The sequence below is a fragment of the Mesoplodon densirostris genome, chromosome 14 (genome assembly GCF_025265405.1).
Source record: "Mesoplodon densirostris isolate mMesDen1 chromosome 14, mMesDen1 primary haplotype, whole genome shotgun sequence".
Classification (NCBI taxonomy): domain Eukaryota; kingdom Metazoa; phylum Chordata; class Mammalia; order Artiodactyla; family Ziphiidae; genus Mesoplodon; species Mesoplodon densirostris.
The window spans coordinates 53,607,821-53,622,461 of record NC_082674.1 but is presented as its reverse complement, the minus strand read 5'-3'; the positions used below and the strand labels follow the sequence as shown (position 1 = coordinate 53,622,461).

Genomic DNA, 14,641 nt, shown 5'->3' with positions numbered 1-14,641 from the left:
AGTATATAAAGAAAAAAAATCAATCAAGAATTCTACACCTGGCAATACTATCCTTTAAAAATGATGGAAAATTAAGATATTCCCAGATAAAAGCTGAGGAAGTTTACTGCTAGTTGACCTGCCTTATAAGAAATACTAAAAAGGATCCTTCAGTCTGAAATGAAAGGACTGTATTTCAAAGCAGTACAAAGAAATAAACAATACAAGGAAAGAAAACTATGTAAGTAAATATAACAGCCAGTATTATTATATTTTTGGTTTGTAACTCTTCTTTTTTCCCCATCTGATTTTAAAAACAATGAGTGCAACAAAAATTGTAATTCTGTTAATGGGCACACAGTATTTAAACAGATAACTTTGTGACAATAATAACATAAAGGAGAGGATAGACCTATATAGAAGTAAAGTTTTGTATGCTATTAAAGTTAAGTTGGTATAATTTAAACTTAGATTGTTATAAATTTAGATATTGTAATCCTTAGGGTAATCACTAATGAAATAACTAAAATAAATATAAAAGAGGAAAAGAGAAGGATCAAAATGGTACATTAGAAAAAATAAATCATATGGAAAAGAAGGCAGTATTGCAAGAATTACGGGACAAAATGATAGATGTAGAAAATAAATAGTAAAATGGCAGAACTAAGAGCTTCTTTATCAGTAATCACACTAAATGAAAATGGATTAATCCCATCAATTAAAGTACAGAGATTGAAAGAGTGGAAAAAAATGTGATCCAACTGTATGTTGTCTAGAAGGGGCTCACTGTAGACTCAAAGACATAAATAGGTTGAAAATAAAAGGATGGAAAAATATATTCCAAGCAAAAGCAAGATAGGGTGGCTTTACTAACATCAGACAAAATAGGCATCAGTAAAAACGTTTTAGAAGAGGTAAAGAACAACATTATCCTTAAAGGGACAGTGCATCAGGAAGACATAATAAAATTAAAACATCTGTGCCCCAAAATAACAGACATCCGAAACATATGAAGCAAACAGTGATGGAATGGAAGGGAGTAGAAAGCTGTACAATGATAGTTGGAAACTTCATCACCTGTTTCAATACTGGATGACACATCTACATAGAAGATGAATAGGGAAATACAGGGCTTGAACAACAGTATACACTGACTAGATCTAACAGACACATATAGAGGACTCTACACACAGCAGCAGAATAACATTCTTCTAAAGTGAGCATGGAAGATTCACCAGCATAGACCACTATTAGAACATAAAACAAGTCTTAATGAATTTAAAAAGATAGAAATCACACAAAGCATACTTGTTTTACCATAGTAAAATTATGCTAGAAATCAGTTAATGGAAGGAAAACTGAAAATTCTCAAACATATGGAAATTAAACAGTACGGTCCATGGGAGATCAGCTAAGATGGCAGAGTAGAAAAACCCTGGGCTCGGGACTTCCCTGGTGGTGCAGTGGTTAAGAACCTGCCAACACAGGGGACACAGGTTCGGAGCCCTGGTCCAGGAAGATCCCACATGCCACGGAGCAACTAAGCCCATGCGCCACAACTACTGAGCCTGTGCTCGCCCACAAGCCACAATTACTGAGCCCACATGCCACAACTACTGAGCCCACGCACCTAGAGCCCATGCTCTGCAATGAGAAGCCACCGCAATGAGAAGCCCAAGCACTGCAGAGTAGCCCCCACTTGCCGCAACTAGAGAAAGCCTGTGGGCAGCAACAAAGACCCAACACCCATAAATAGATAGATAGGTAGATAGATAGATAGATGTTCCTTAAAAAAAAAAAAAAAAAACCTGGGCTCATCTCCTCTTAAAAGCAAACCAAGTCACACCTATTTGCAGAACCATTGATTAAAAAGACCAGAACCTATCAGAAAAGATCTAATACAACTAAAGATATAAAGAAGGAGCCACAATAAGAAAGGTAGTAGGGGTGGAGTCATGCTATAGTCAAGTCCCACACCCGTGGGTGGATAACCCACAAAAATGAGAATAATTACAACTGCAGAGGTTCTCCAAAGGAGTGAGAAGTCCAAGCCCTGTATCAGGCTTCCCAGCCCAAGGGTCCTGTACTGGGAAGATGAGACCCCAGAGCATTTGGCTTTGAAGGCGAGAAGGGCTTACTTTTGGGAGTCCTAGAGGGCTGGGGGAAATAGAGACTTCACTCTTAAGAGGCACACACAATATCTCACATGCTCCAGTACCCAAGACAGAAGCAGTAATCTGCTAGGAGCCTGGGTCAGACCTACCTGCTCATCTTGGAGATTCTCCTGGAGAGGGGGGAGGCAACTGCAGCTCACCCTGGAGACATCATGATTGTTGTGTGTTCCCGTTATGCCTCCTTGTCTTTGACACTACTCTTTGTTTTGAAGTCTATTTTATCTGATAATTTTAGCCATTCTAGCATTCTTATACTCACTGTTTTCCATCCATTTACTTTCACAATGTGTCTGTATATTTACAGTGTATTTCTTATAAACAGCATATAGTTGAGTTTTGCTTTTTTTATCCATTCTAACAATCTTTGTCTTTTTATTGGAGTGTTCAGCCCATTAATATTTATGTAATTATTGATGTGGTTGAAAGTCAATCTACCATTTTTTTTGTTTTCTGTTTATCTCTTCTAATATTTGTTCCTCTGTTCCTTCTTTCCTTCTTTTTGATTATTTGAATATTTTTCAGAATTTTGTTTTAATTTATCTGTTTGCTTTTTTAGCTATAGCTCTTTGCATTATACTTTTTAGCTGCTCTAAGGGTTACATTAAATATCCATAATGTTCCACAGTCTACTTAGAGTTAATATAGTACTATTTCATGTAAAATGTAGAAATCTTACATGTCAACTGGTTCATTTACCCACCTCACTTCATCCTTCATGCCAGGGGTCCCCAGTCCCCAGACCATGGACCACTACCAGTCTGTGGCCTGTTAGGAACCAGGCCACACAGCAGGAAGTGAACAGCACGTGAGTGAGCGAAGCTTCATTTGTATTTACAGCCGCTCCCCATCACTCGCATTACCGCCTGAGCTCTGCAGATCAGTGGTGGCATTAGATTCTCATAGGAGTGTGAACCCTACTGTGGACTGCGTATGCCAGGGATCTAGGTTGTACGCTCCTTATGAGAATCTAATGCCTGATGATCTGAGGTAGAGCTGAGGCAGTGATGCTAGTGCTGGGGAGCGGCTGCAAATATTGATTATCATTAGCAGAGAGGTTTGACTGCACAGAGACCATAATAAATCAACTGCTTGCAGACTCATGTCAAAACCCTATTAGTGAGTGGCAAGTGACAATTAAGCTGCATCTTACGGAGTAGACTGGACATAAGCAACACACTTCAGGTGTCACTGTCTCCCATCACCCCTAGATGGGACCATCTAGTTGCAGGAAAATAAGCTCAGGGCCACTGATTCTGCATTATGGTAAGTTGTATAATTTTTTCATTATATATTACAATGTAATAATAATAGAAATAAAATGCACAATAAATGTAATGTGCTTGCATCCTCCCAAAACCATCCCCACCCCCAACCCGGTCTGTGGAAAAATTGTCTTCCATGAAACTGGTCCCTGGTGACAAAAAGGTTGGGGACTCCTGCTTTATGCTATAGTTTCCACATATATTACCTACATATGTTATAACCCCCACAAAACAATTTTATGATTTTTGCTTAAAACAGACATATGTATGTTAAAGAAATAAAGGAAATGATCTTCTTTACATTGATCACTTGTAGTACTTTGCATTATTTATTGAAGAACTGAAGTTTCCATCTGATATCATTTATTTTAGCCTAAAGGACTTCCTTTCGCCCTTCCTACACTTCAGTCCTACTGGAGATACATATCTTAGAGGTGTTTTTTCCTTGAAAATGTCTTTATGTCACCTTCATTCTTTTTTTTTTTTTCTTTTTGCAGTATGCGGGCCTCTCACTGTTGTGGCCTCTCCCGTTGCGGAGCACAGGCTCCGGATGCGCAGGCCCAGCGGCCATGGCTCACGGGCCCAGCCGCTCCGCGGCATATGGGATCCTCCCAGACCGGGGCACGAACCCGTATCCCCTGCATCGGCAGGCGGACTCTTAACCACTGCGCCACCAGGGAGGCCCATGTCACCTTCATTCTTGAAAGATACTTTTTGCTGAATATAGAATCTGTGTGACAGTCTTATTTCCTTTGAGTACTTCAGACATTTATTCCACTGTCTTTTTGAGATTATTCTATTTTTGTCTAAATTATTAAATGGGATATTTAGCTCATCAATTTTTAACCTTTCTTCTTTTCTTAATACAAACACTTAAGGCTACGAATTTCCCTTCAAGTGTCTCATTTGCTCAAGTTTTTCAATTACTTCTAAGTATTTTAAAATTTCTATTATAATTTTTCTTTGACTAATGACATTTTAGTTTCTAAATGCATATGGATTTATTGCTTATCTTTCTATCAAAAACTGCATTGTTGACAGATTCATTGTATATATTATTCCTTAAAATTTATTGAGACATGCTTTTTTATTTACTAACATAATTTTGTAAGGATTCCATGTGTGTTTGAGGAAGATGTGTATCCACTAATTTATGAGTGACAAGTTCTATGTATCCAGTAAATCCAGCTGTGTAATTTATGTTGTTTAAGACTTCTATTTCTTTATGAATTTTTTTTACTGCTTGGCCTAGCAAAAATTCAGATATAACTTTTGAACTTTCCCCGTTGTTGGTGGGCTCATTATTTATTTTAATTCTATCAGAGATTTTATCTAATATTTTTAGCCTATTTTATTAAATGCATCCAGTCTAGAATTTTTGTATCTTCCTGGAGACATGAAACCTTTATTATTTTGTTCTTACTCTTTCTATCTCTAATAATTTTTTTCAAAAAACCATTTATCTGATTATATAGCTACCTTAGCTTTTTTACAAGAAAACTTTATTGAGGTTTAATTTAACTACCATAGAATTTATTCACTTAATTCTACAATTCAATGATTTTTAGTAAATTTTCAGATTTGTAAACCATTATCTTGATCTAATTTTAAACATTTCCTTTATCCCAAGAAGATCCCTCATGCCCATTTGTAGTCACTCCCTTTTCCCAACCCTAGCCAACCACAAATCTGCTTTCTGTCTATAGATTTATCCTTTTTGGACATTTCATATAGATAGAATCATACAATATTGCTTCCTTAACTGTTAACGTAATATTTTTTAGTTCATCTATTTTGTAGTATGTATCAGTGCTTCATTCCTTTTTATTGCTGAAACGTGCTTTATTGTTTGGATATACCGTATTTTAATTCGTTCGTTCATCAGTTGATTGACATTTAGGATTGTTTCTACTTTTAAGCTATTATGAATAATGTTGCTATGTATACATGAGTGTAAGTCTCTCTGGGGTATGTTTCATTTCCCTTGGGTAGATACCTAGGAATTGCCATGAAATTGAGTGTAATTGTATGTCAAATTTATGTGTAATATTTTCAGAAACTGCCAAACTTTTTCCCAAAGTGGCTGCATTACTTTACATTCTTATCAATAATTGTCTTCTATTTTCTTCTATCCTTTTACTTTTAACCTTCTTTGTCTGTATGACTTAGATGTGGCTTTTTTTTTTTTTTTTTTTTTTTTTTTTTTGCGGTCGGACCCGCAGGCCCAGCAGCCATGGCTCACGGGCCCAGCCGCTCGGCGGCATGTGGGATTTTCCCGGACCAGGGCACGAACCCATGTCCCCTGCATCGGCAGGCAGACTCTCAACCACTGCGCCACCGGGGAAGCCCCAGATGTGGCTTTTATAAATAATATAAAACCGGATTTTACTTTTCCAGTTTGATACTGTGTCTTTACACTGGTGAGTTTAGTCCACGTATATGATTATTTTTATATTGAGCTGTTTCTGTCTTCCTTTGTGCTTTCTATTTTCCTGTGCTTCCTTTTATTCCTTTCTTGTTTTTTATTTTTACTTGTTTAAATTTTTATTGGAGTATAGTTGGTTTACAATGTTGTGTTAGTTTCAGGTGTACACTAAAGTGAATCAGTTATACATATAAATATATCCACTCTTTTTTATATTCTCTTCCCATATAGGACATTAGAGAGTATTGAGTAGGGTTCCCTGTGCTCTACAGTAGGGTCCTTATTGGTTATCTATTTTATATATAGTATTATGTATATGTCATTCTCAATCTCCCAATTTATCCCTGCCCCCCTTTTCACTCCTGGTAATCATAAGTTTGTTTTCTATATCTGTGAATCTATTTCTGTTTTCTAAATAAGTTCATTTGTACCATTTTCTTTTGGATTCCACATATAAGTCATATTGTATGATATTTGTCTTTGACTTACTTCACTCAGTATGATAATCTCTAGGTCTATCCATGTTGCTGCAAATGGCATTATTTTGTTCTATTTATTTATTTATTTATTTGGCTGCATTGGGTCTTTGTTGCTGCGCGCAGGCTTTCTCTAGTTGTGGCGAGTGGGGGGCTACTCTTCGTTGCGGTGCACAGGCTTCTCATTGCAGTGGCTTCTCTTGTTGCAGAGCACGGGCTCTAGGCACACAGGCTTCAGTAGTTGAAGCATGTGGGCTCAGTAATTGTGGCTCGTGGGCTCTAGAGCGCAGGCTCAGTAGTCGTGGTGCACAGGCTTAGTTGCTCCACGGCATGTGGGATCTTTGCAGACCAGGGATTGAACCCAGGTCCCCTGCATTGGCAGGCAGATTCTCAACCACTGAGCCACCAGGGAAGTCCTATTTTGTTCCTTTTTATGGCTGAGTAATATTCTATTGTATATATATACCACACCTTCTTTATCCATTCCTCTGCCAATAGGCATTTAAGTTGCTTCCATGTCTTGGTTATTGTAAACAGTGCTGCAGTGAACATTGGGGTGCATGTATCTTTTCGAATTATGGTTTTCTCTGGATACATGCCCAGGAGTGGGATTGCTGGGTCATATGGTAGTTCCATTTTTAGTTTTTTAAGGAACCTCCATACTTCTCTCCATAATGGTTGTACCAATTTACATTCCCACCAGCAGGGTAGGAGGGTTCTGTTTTCTCCACACTCTCTGCTGCATTTACTGTTTTTAGATTTTTTGGTGATGGCCATTCTGACTAGTATGAGGTGGTATCTCATTATAGTTTTGAGTTGCAATTTTCTAATAATTTGTGACATTGAGCATCTTTTCATCCGCATTTTGCCATCTGTATGTCTTCTTTGGAGAAATGTCTATTTAGATCTTCCGCCCAGTTTTTGATTGGGTTGTTTTTTTTATATTGAGCTGCATGAGCTATTTGTATATTTTGGAGATTAATCCCTTGTTAGTCGCTTTGTTTGCAAATATTTTCTCCCATTCTGTGGGTTGTCTTTTTGTTTTGTTGATGGTTTCCTTCACTGTGCAAAAGCTTTTAAGTTTAATTGGTCCCATTTGTTCAGTTTTGTTTTTATTTTCATTGCTCTAGGAGGTGGATTCAAAAACTTGTTGCTGCGATTTATGTCAGAGCATGTTCTGCCTACATTTTCCTCTAAGAGTGTTAGAGTGACCAGCCTTACATTTAGGTCTTTGATCCATTTTGAGTTTATTTTTGTGTATGGTGATAGAGAATGTTCTAATTTCATTCTTTTACATGTAGCTGTCCAGTTTTCCCAGCACCATTTATTGAAAAGACTGTCTTTCTTCACTTGTGTAGTCTTGCGTCCTTTGTCATAGGTTAATTGACCATAGGTTTGTGGGTTTATCTCTGAGCTTTCTATCCTGTTCCATTGATCTATATTTCTGTTTTTGTGCCAGTATCATACTTTTCTGATGACTGTAGCTTTGTAGGATATCCTGATGTCAAGGAACCAAGATTACTTTGGCTATTCAGGTCTTTTGTGTAGCCATACAAATTTTAAGATTTTTTGTTCTAGTTCTGTGAAAAATGCCATTGGTAATTTGATAGGGATTACACTGAATCTGTAGATTGCCTTGGGTAGTACTGTCACTTTGACAATATTGATTCTTCTAATCCAAGAACATGGTATATCTCTCCATCTGTTTGTGTCATCTTTCATTTCTTTCATCAGCACCTTGTAGTTTTCTGAGTACAGGTCTTTTGCCTCCGTAGGTAGGTTTATTACTAAGTATTTTATTCTTTTTGATGTGATGGTAAATGGGATTGTCTCCTTAATTTATCTTTCTGATCTTTTGTTGTTAGCATATAGGAATGCAAGAGATTTCTGTGTATTAATCTTGTATCCTGCAACTGTACTAAATTCATTGATGAGCTCTAGTAGTTTTCTGGTAGCATCTTTAGAATTTTCCTTTTTGTTTTAACTTTGTATTTTATATTGGAGTATCGCTGACTGATAATATGATGATCAGGTGTACAGCAAAGTGATTCAGTTATATATATACATGTATCTGTTCTTTTTCAAATTCTGTACAAGAGTAATGCTTATCCTCTCTTTATAATTTGAAGATATGTCCCTACTATCTTCTACATCCCATTCTTTGACTACTGTCCAGAGTAGTTCTGCCTCCCCCAGCCCCATTTTTGCTCTTTGCTCAGGGATTCTTACTCTAGTTTCAAGCAAGGGACTTTGTTGGTTATTTTTTGGTTGAGAGTGTGGTACCCTTGGAAATCTCCTTTCTTTAGAGCCCTGTGTTGTACTTTAACATATATTTTCTAAGCAATCTATAGTTGGGAGCGCCCTTTGATATTTTTGGTTGTCCATACTGCCAGATGCCAATGCCAATTCTTTCATTTTATCATAATGTTAATCATTACTCACCTAGAAAGAAGAGTACCTTCTAACCTGTCCACCTTAATTTCATTTTTTCCAATTTTAATTAATCATATATATGGTTGCCAAATTGACAGTGGACATATTAGACATGCTCTGTGGTTGTCACTGCCTTGACAGGGGCATGGTCTGCTCCCTAGTTGCTGGAGTAGAGGCCCCCAGATCTGTTTCTTACCTGTGTTCTGATCTGTGGTGTGAGGTAGGTGGGATTGGAGCACTCCCACTGGGAGAGAAGCCACTGAGTATTCCTCCTCTGGAGCTGCTCACCTGGGTGTGCTCTGTTGTGTCACCTTTTACCCGTTGTGCAAGCTCTCAGATTACATGGTTGTTGGCACTGCTCTTGGCCGCACCTTAACTGTGGGTATGCCGGCAATTGGCCCTGTTGTCTCTCAGTTGTTGTTTTCACCAGGGCACCAGCATAGATCCACTGTTCTTGGTTTTTTTTTAATACTTCTTGAATTTTTTTCTTTTTCAATTCACTCAGCCTCAACCCCACTCTACCTATACTGCTATTCGAGCAATTTATACAATCTTTTAGTGGTTACTATTTGAAATCTGACTATGCATAGTTACCAAAATCAAACAATTATTATCTTCAACAGTACAAAAAGCAAAGACCTTAGCACTTGATTTACATGATATATGTAATTAGTATTTTCTGATCTTAAAAATATCAGACAATTTGTGTATGTGAATGTATGTCTGTGTGTATTTACCTGTATATTAACCAAATCTTTTTTTCTGAAGCCATTCCTTCTTCTCAAACCTTCCTTCTGGGATCGTTATGTTCCTTTTTCCTGAGTTACATTCCCTAGAAGTACCTTTATTGAAGACCTGTTGAATGCTTTCAGTTTTTGTACATCTGAAAGTGTCTTTATTTTTCTCTAATTGTTGAAAGTTCCACTGTCATATTATATAAGAGTAATGCTTATTTTCTCTCTATAATTTGAAAGTATGTCCCTAATGTCCTCTACATCCCATTGTTGCCATTGAGAGGTCTGATGTCAGTCTGTTTGTATCAATAGTTCCTTTGTAGGTGATCTGTCTTCTCTCTGGCAGTTAATATCTTTTTATTTTTGGAGTTCTGCAGTTCCATTACAGATGTCCATAATTATAGATTCTTTTCAATTTATCCTGCTTGATATATATTGTCCCTCTTGTGTTTATTGATTCATATCATATATCAGCTTTGGAAAATTCTCAGCCTTTAACTTAATTACCTGATTAGACATGTTAGACTTTTCCATGTTCTCTGTATTGCTAATCTCTCTTTATATATTTTTCTCATTTCTCTGTACATTTTCTATAATTCCTTACTTATGCCTCTTTTTCTTCACTAATTCTTTCTTTGTGACAAATTATTTAACTCCAGGTTTTCATTTCCAAAAGTTCTATTTTATTTCTTAAAAAATCTACCTGGTAATTTTTTTTATTATATCCTGTTGTATGCTTATTTTCATGGTTCCATAATTACTTCTTTTAAAATCTTATGCTGAATTATTTTATATTCTAACTTTAATAATTCAATGATCTGACATCCCTGGAGAAGTAAATCTGTTGTTTATTTTCTAATTTTCCATCACAGTAGCTTGTTTTCTTTTGTATTCAGTGATCTTTCATTGTGAACTCATACTTGTTTTATTTTAATTTATGGCAATCCTGATGGCTTCTATCAAAAGTGCTTTAATCCAGACATAAGTTTTCTTTTTATTTTTTCTACCAAAGTTAGGGGCACTAATAACCTGGGATCATTTTAGCCCATGTCTTAATCAAAAGTCTCAGGCTTAGCCCCTTTACCTTGAGACTTGTTCAGGGCTCAGTCTACTGAGGGTGATGGCCCAGAGTAGTTCTGCCTTTTTTCCCCCCATTTTTGCTCTCTGCTCACGGATCCTTACTGTAGTTTCAATCAAGGGACTTTAGTTAGTTGGTTATTTTTTTTACTGAGAGTGTGGTACCCTTGGAAATTTCCCTTTTTTCAGAGTCCTGTGTTGTACTTTTAACATATATTTTATAAGCAATCTAGTTGGGGAGCGCTCTTTGATATTTTTGGTTGAACATACTGCCAGATGCCAATGCCAACTCTTTCATTTTATCATGTTAATCATTACCTCTCACCTAGAATGAAGAGTACCTCCTGACCTGTCCACCTTAATTTCATATTTCCCAATTTCAATTAATCATATATATGGTTGCCAAATTTATGTATCAGTGGACATATTAGAAATGTTAAATTTGAGTTTCCTGGAAATAAAGAGTTTGGAGCTCAGGAAATAAATGGATTCTAGAGATTTATGGGTCATTGATATAATTATCAATGCCATAGGAGTGGGTAAGGTTACTGGGGAAAACTTCATGGAGTAGACAGAGAAAAATTAACTTAAAAAGGAAACTAAGAAGATGAATTCTAAGAATTGAGAAAACAAAGAATGAATCTCCAAATGCAAGAAAGAGAGGGTTTCAAGGAGGGGAAGTTAATAGGGTCAGATATGGCCAAAAGGGCACACAGGATAAGAACTTATCTTTAAGTCTGGATAATTTACTACTGCTAGAAAAGTTTCATTGGAGTGGCAACAAATGCAAGATGGCAGTTGAATGTATGGAAGAGTAGTACAACTTGCTGATCCTCTGTCTTCTTCCTCATTACATCCCACTTCCACTGTATATATAATGAATCCTTCAGCTTTCTGGAACAAAAATAAACACAATTTTCTTCTGATCTCCCATAGTTGAAAGGGATTCAAGCAAATACTGGAGATACTAGTAAGTAGAGCCAGGGAGGAGATGGGATAACAGTAATCAAACACAGCATGGAAATTGTGAAGTGTTTCAGGTTCTGGACCTACCAGCTCATATGGAATAATAATAAGCCTCGTGTGTTTGAATTTTAATTATATTAGCTATTTCACTAATAAATGTATGTACTCTGTCAATAATAATTAATATTCTACATTTCTGACACGTTTTATTTGGAATCTCCTATATTTTTTAAAAATAAATTTATTATTTATTTTTGGCTGCATTAGGTCTTCATTGTTGCATGAGGGCTTTTCTCTAGTTTTGGCACGCAGGGGCTACTCTTCATTGCAGTGCGCAGGCTTCTCATTGTGGTGGCTTCTCTTGTTGTGGTGCATCATTATATTTTATACCATCTTATTTCACAGTATAAAACAGAGAACAGAGAACAACTTGGTTATTTATCTTCTTGTTTCTTGAGTCAGAAAGACTGACAGTTATATGTAAGTCTCAACATTTAGACAAAATAAAGATGAACTTTCATTCCAAAATCCTGTGCAAATTGTATGTTCGTGACATGCTTTTCTCTCAGGATTTTAAAATTTCTACAGAGGCAATTAATTTAAACTGAAGTTTGTTCTCATGTATTTTAGCCTAAAATTAAACTTTCACAAAGAAAATTCTCAGTTTTACCTCAAGGAAAGATAGGATAAAAGAGTAGAAAAGTAGTATCTTAAAAAAAATACTTATCCGAAAAAGAGGGGATATTTGTATATGGATGGCTGATTCACTTTGCTGTACATACAGCAGAAACTGACACGGCAGTGTAAAGCAACTATACTCAAGAAAAAAAAAAAATCTTAGAAACCATTTATTATTTTCATTTACAACAGAGAACATATTTTTTCAAACTCACAAATATGAGAGTTTTGTAATAATGCAACATTTTACTTCTCAACTTTTACCTAAGAAACATAAAAGTGTAATTATATGATTTATTAATTGCTCTTATCCTGCTATATTCTCCATATCCCCATACTTTGCTCTTATATAACAAAACACAACAAAGTAAAATATAATGAGAAACATTATTTCCTAAGCTATTATTTCTCTACATTCAGCAGCACCTAATCTGGTTAGGTTTATCTTTGAAAGTTGCACTGAACACCTCCACAGGGCTGTGTGCCTCAGCTTCTCCTAAGTACAATAAGAGTTCACATAGGGAAGATCCCAGCAGGCAAAGTCCCTCCTGTTTGAGAATATTTTTCTTATCAGAACAAAAACAGTAACACATAAGTAAATTAAACAAACTGCTCTCTCCTCTTCTGTAGTTTTGTTCACAACATATAACATTTCTTTTCTACCTTATAGGTACCAAAGATTTGAAAAGGCATTTCTGTTAGCTGTTGACATTGGTGCTCGTGACCTGTTTATGGTGAGTCATTCCCAGAGATGATTTTGTGCCTTCAGTTCTAAGGCTGAGTAAGTTGTCAGCTTTTGTGACCATTAAAAAGGATTAGTGTCATTTGTGCCTTCAACACATGGTGGGAAAGCATTATTCCATCCTGGCTTGCAGCTCTGCCTTCATGAAATTGGTCAATAGCCATCTAGTCTCTTTTGACTTGTTGACATTTTCCTTGCCAGACCCAAAGGATTTTTTAAGTTTTCTAAGAATTTATAATTCTTGAATGTTTCTCCTCATGTACGTTGATGTGAGGGGATGACACCTTTGTATCTAACAAGCTTAAATGTCTTTCTAATCCATTCTCTAAAGAAGTACAGCTTCAGAAATCAGGACCTAGGGCAAAACATGTCCCCTAGATCTTGAATGTGCTCAGTTTGTCTCTTAGATTTTAGTGAGAAGTAACATATTATGAATGTTCTCACTTGTATTTTTAAAGTATCCACAGTGCAAAGTGGATCCAAGAGGATATAAATTCAAATATGCTTTAGTCCTCCATTTATTAGCTACAGAACAGTAAAATCAACCAGTTTCTTACAGATCTTTGTGCTCTGTATCAGGTTCTTATTTTATAAGATCTTTCACCACAGTGTCCAGTGAGATCAGATAAACAAAGGTGGGGTTCCTGGTTTTCCAGCATATTCTGCTCCACAGAGATTTCACTGTTGTCAATGAAACAGTGAAGCAAAAGCTTCTTGAAAACAACAAAAACTTCTGGAAGGCTCTTTTACCTGAATCTTCTGCACAAATGAAGACATTTTGTAGTTGAAATTAAGCTTTGATGCTTTAGATGTTAATATGGGTTCATGACTTTGGAATGAATTTGTTATTTAAATTCTAATTTTGCATCATTCAGTTAAATTGTGCTTTCATTGATCATGAAAAAAATCTAATTACTTCACATGTATGAGCCTTTTGTTGGTCATCTGTATTTTGTTAGGTCAAATTGATCAGGCATATTAGTATATTAAGGGAACATTTTATTATTTTCACCAAAGTCTATGCATGCAGACATCACAGTGTCAGAAATTTAATTACAACACTCTTTAGATTTTCTGACCCCAATGACTTTCACTCTTTATCTCCACCTTCTCACCTCTGACACTACTCACAAGTAAAGGTAGATTTTCTTCATATTTCTTTATTTTTTTTATGTCTGTAGTCCCAGTCTTTTTTCTAGCAAAGATAAGAACTGAAGAGATGAGTATTTAAATATTTAGTGTCTGGTAAACTTTCTTTCTCAATGTATTATTATATTGCTCTGTAATTTTTGCTGCTTTGGCTATTAATTAATACATAATCATCAAAGCCATCTTATAAATTTTTTTCAAATCATATCTGTTTCAGTCTCAGTTAGGCAGTAACAATATAAAGAAAGTCTCCAGGTTAGTTTAAAGCCAAATAGGCTTTCTGCTGATAGGCTAACCCTAACCCATAAGGATTTTTACTAGTAAAGGGTAAAAACCTAAAATAAGGGAATGAGAGAAATAATTTTACTTTCCCTTTTGTTTGTAAAAGTGAACAATCAAAATGCTACATCCTTATTCTTCCTATGTAACTTTGCTTATTTATAGCCCAAGATCTGCCTTAAGGAAGCATTAAGAGCCTTAAGAGAGCATTAAGGCCTTAAACAAAGCTCCATTTAAAGCTCATGATTCTACTATATACATTTGAAG

General features: G+C 36.0%; 1 protein-coding gene across 4 annotated transcripts in view; it reads left to right on the top strand.

The window, feature by feature from the left end:
- Nucleotides 1-14,641, top strand: part of WDPCP (WD repeat containing planar cell polarity effector) — a 330,758-nt gene that overhangs the window by 225,895 nt on the left and 90,222 nt on the right. For 3 of the 4 annotated variants that reach the window (XM_060117623.1, XM_060117622.1, XM_060117624.1), the window contains exon 13: nt 12,875-12,938. The exons of the other annotated variant lie outside the window; for it this stretch is intronic. In XM_060117623.1, coding sequence (XP_059973606.1) covers nt 12,875-12,938 — 64 coding nt within the window. The remainder of the gene's footprint in view (nt 1-12,874; nt 12,939-14,641) is intronic. 4 annotated transcript variants of the gene reach the window in all.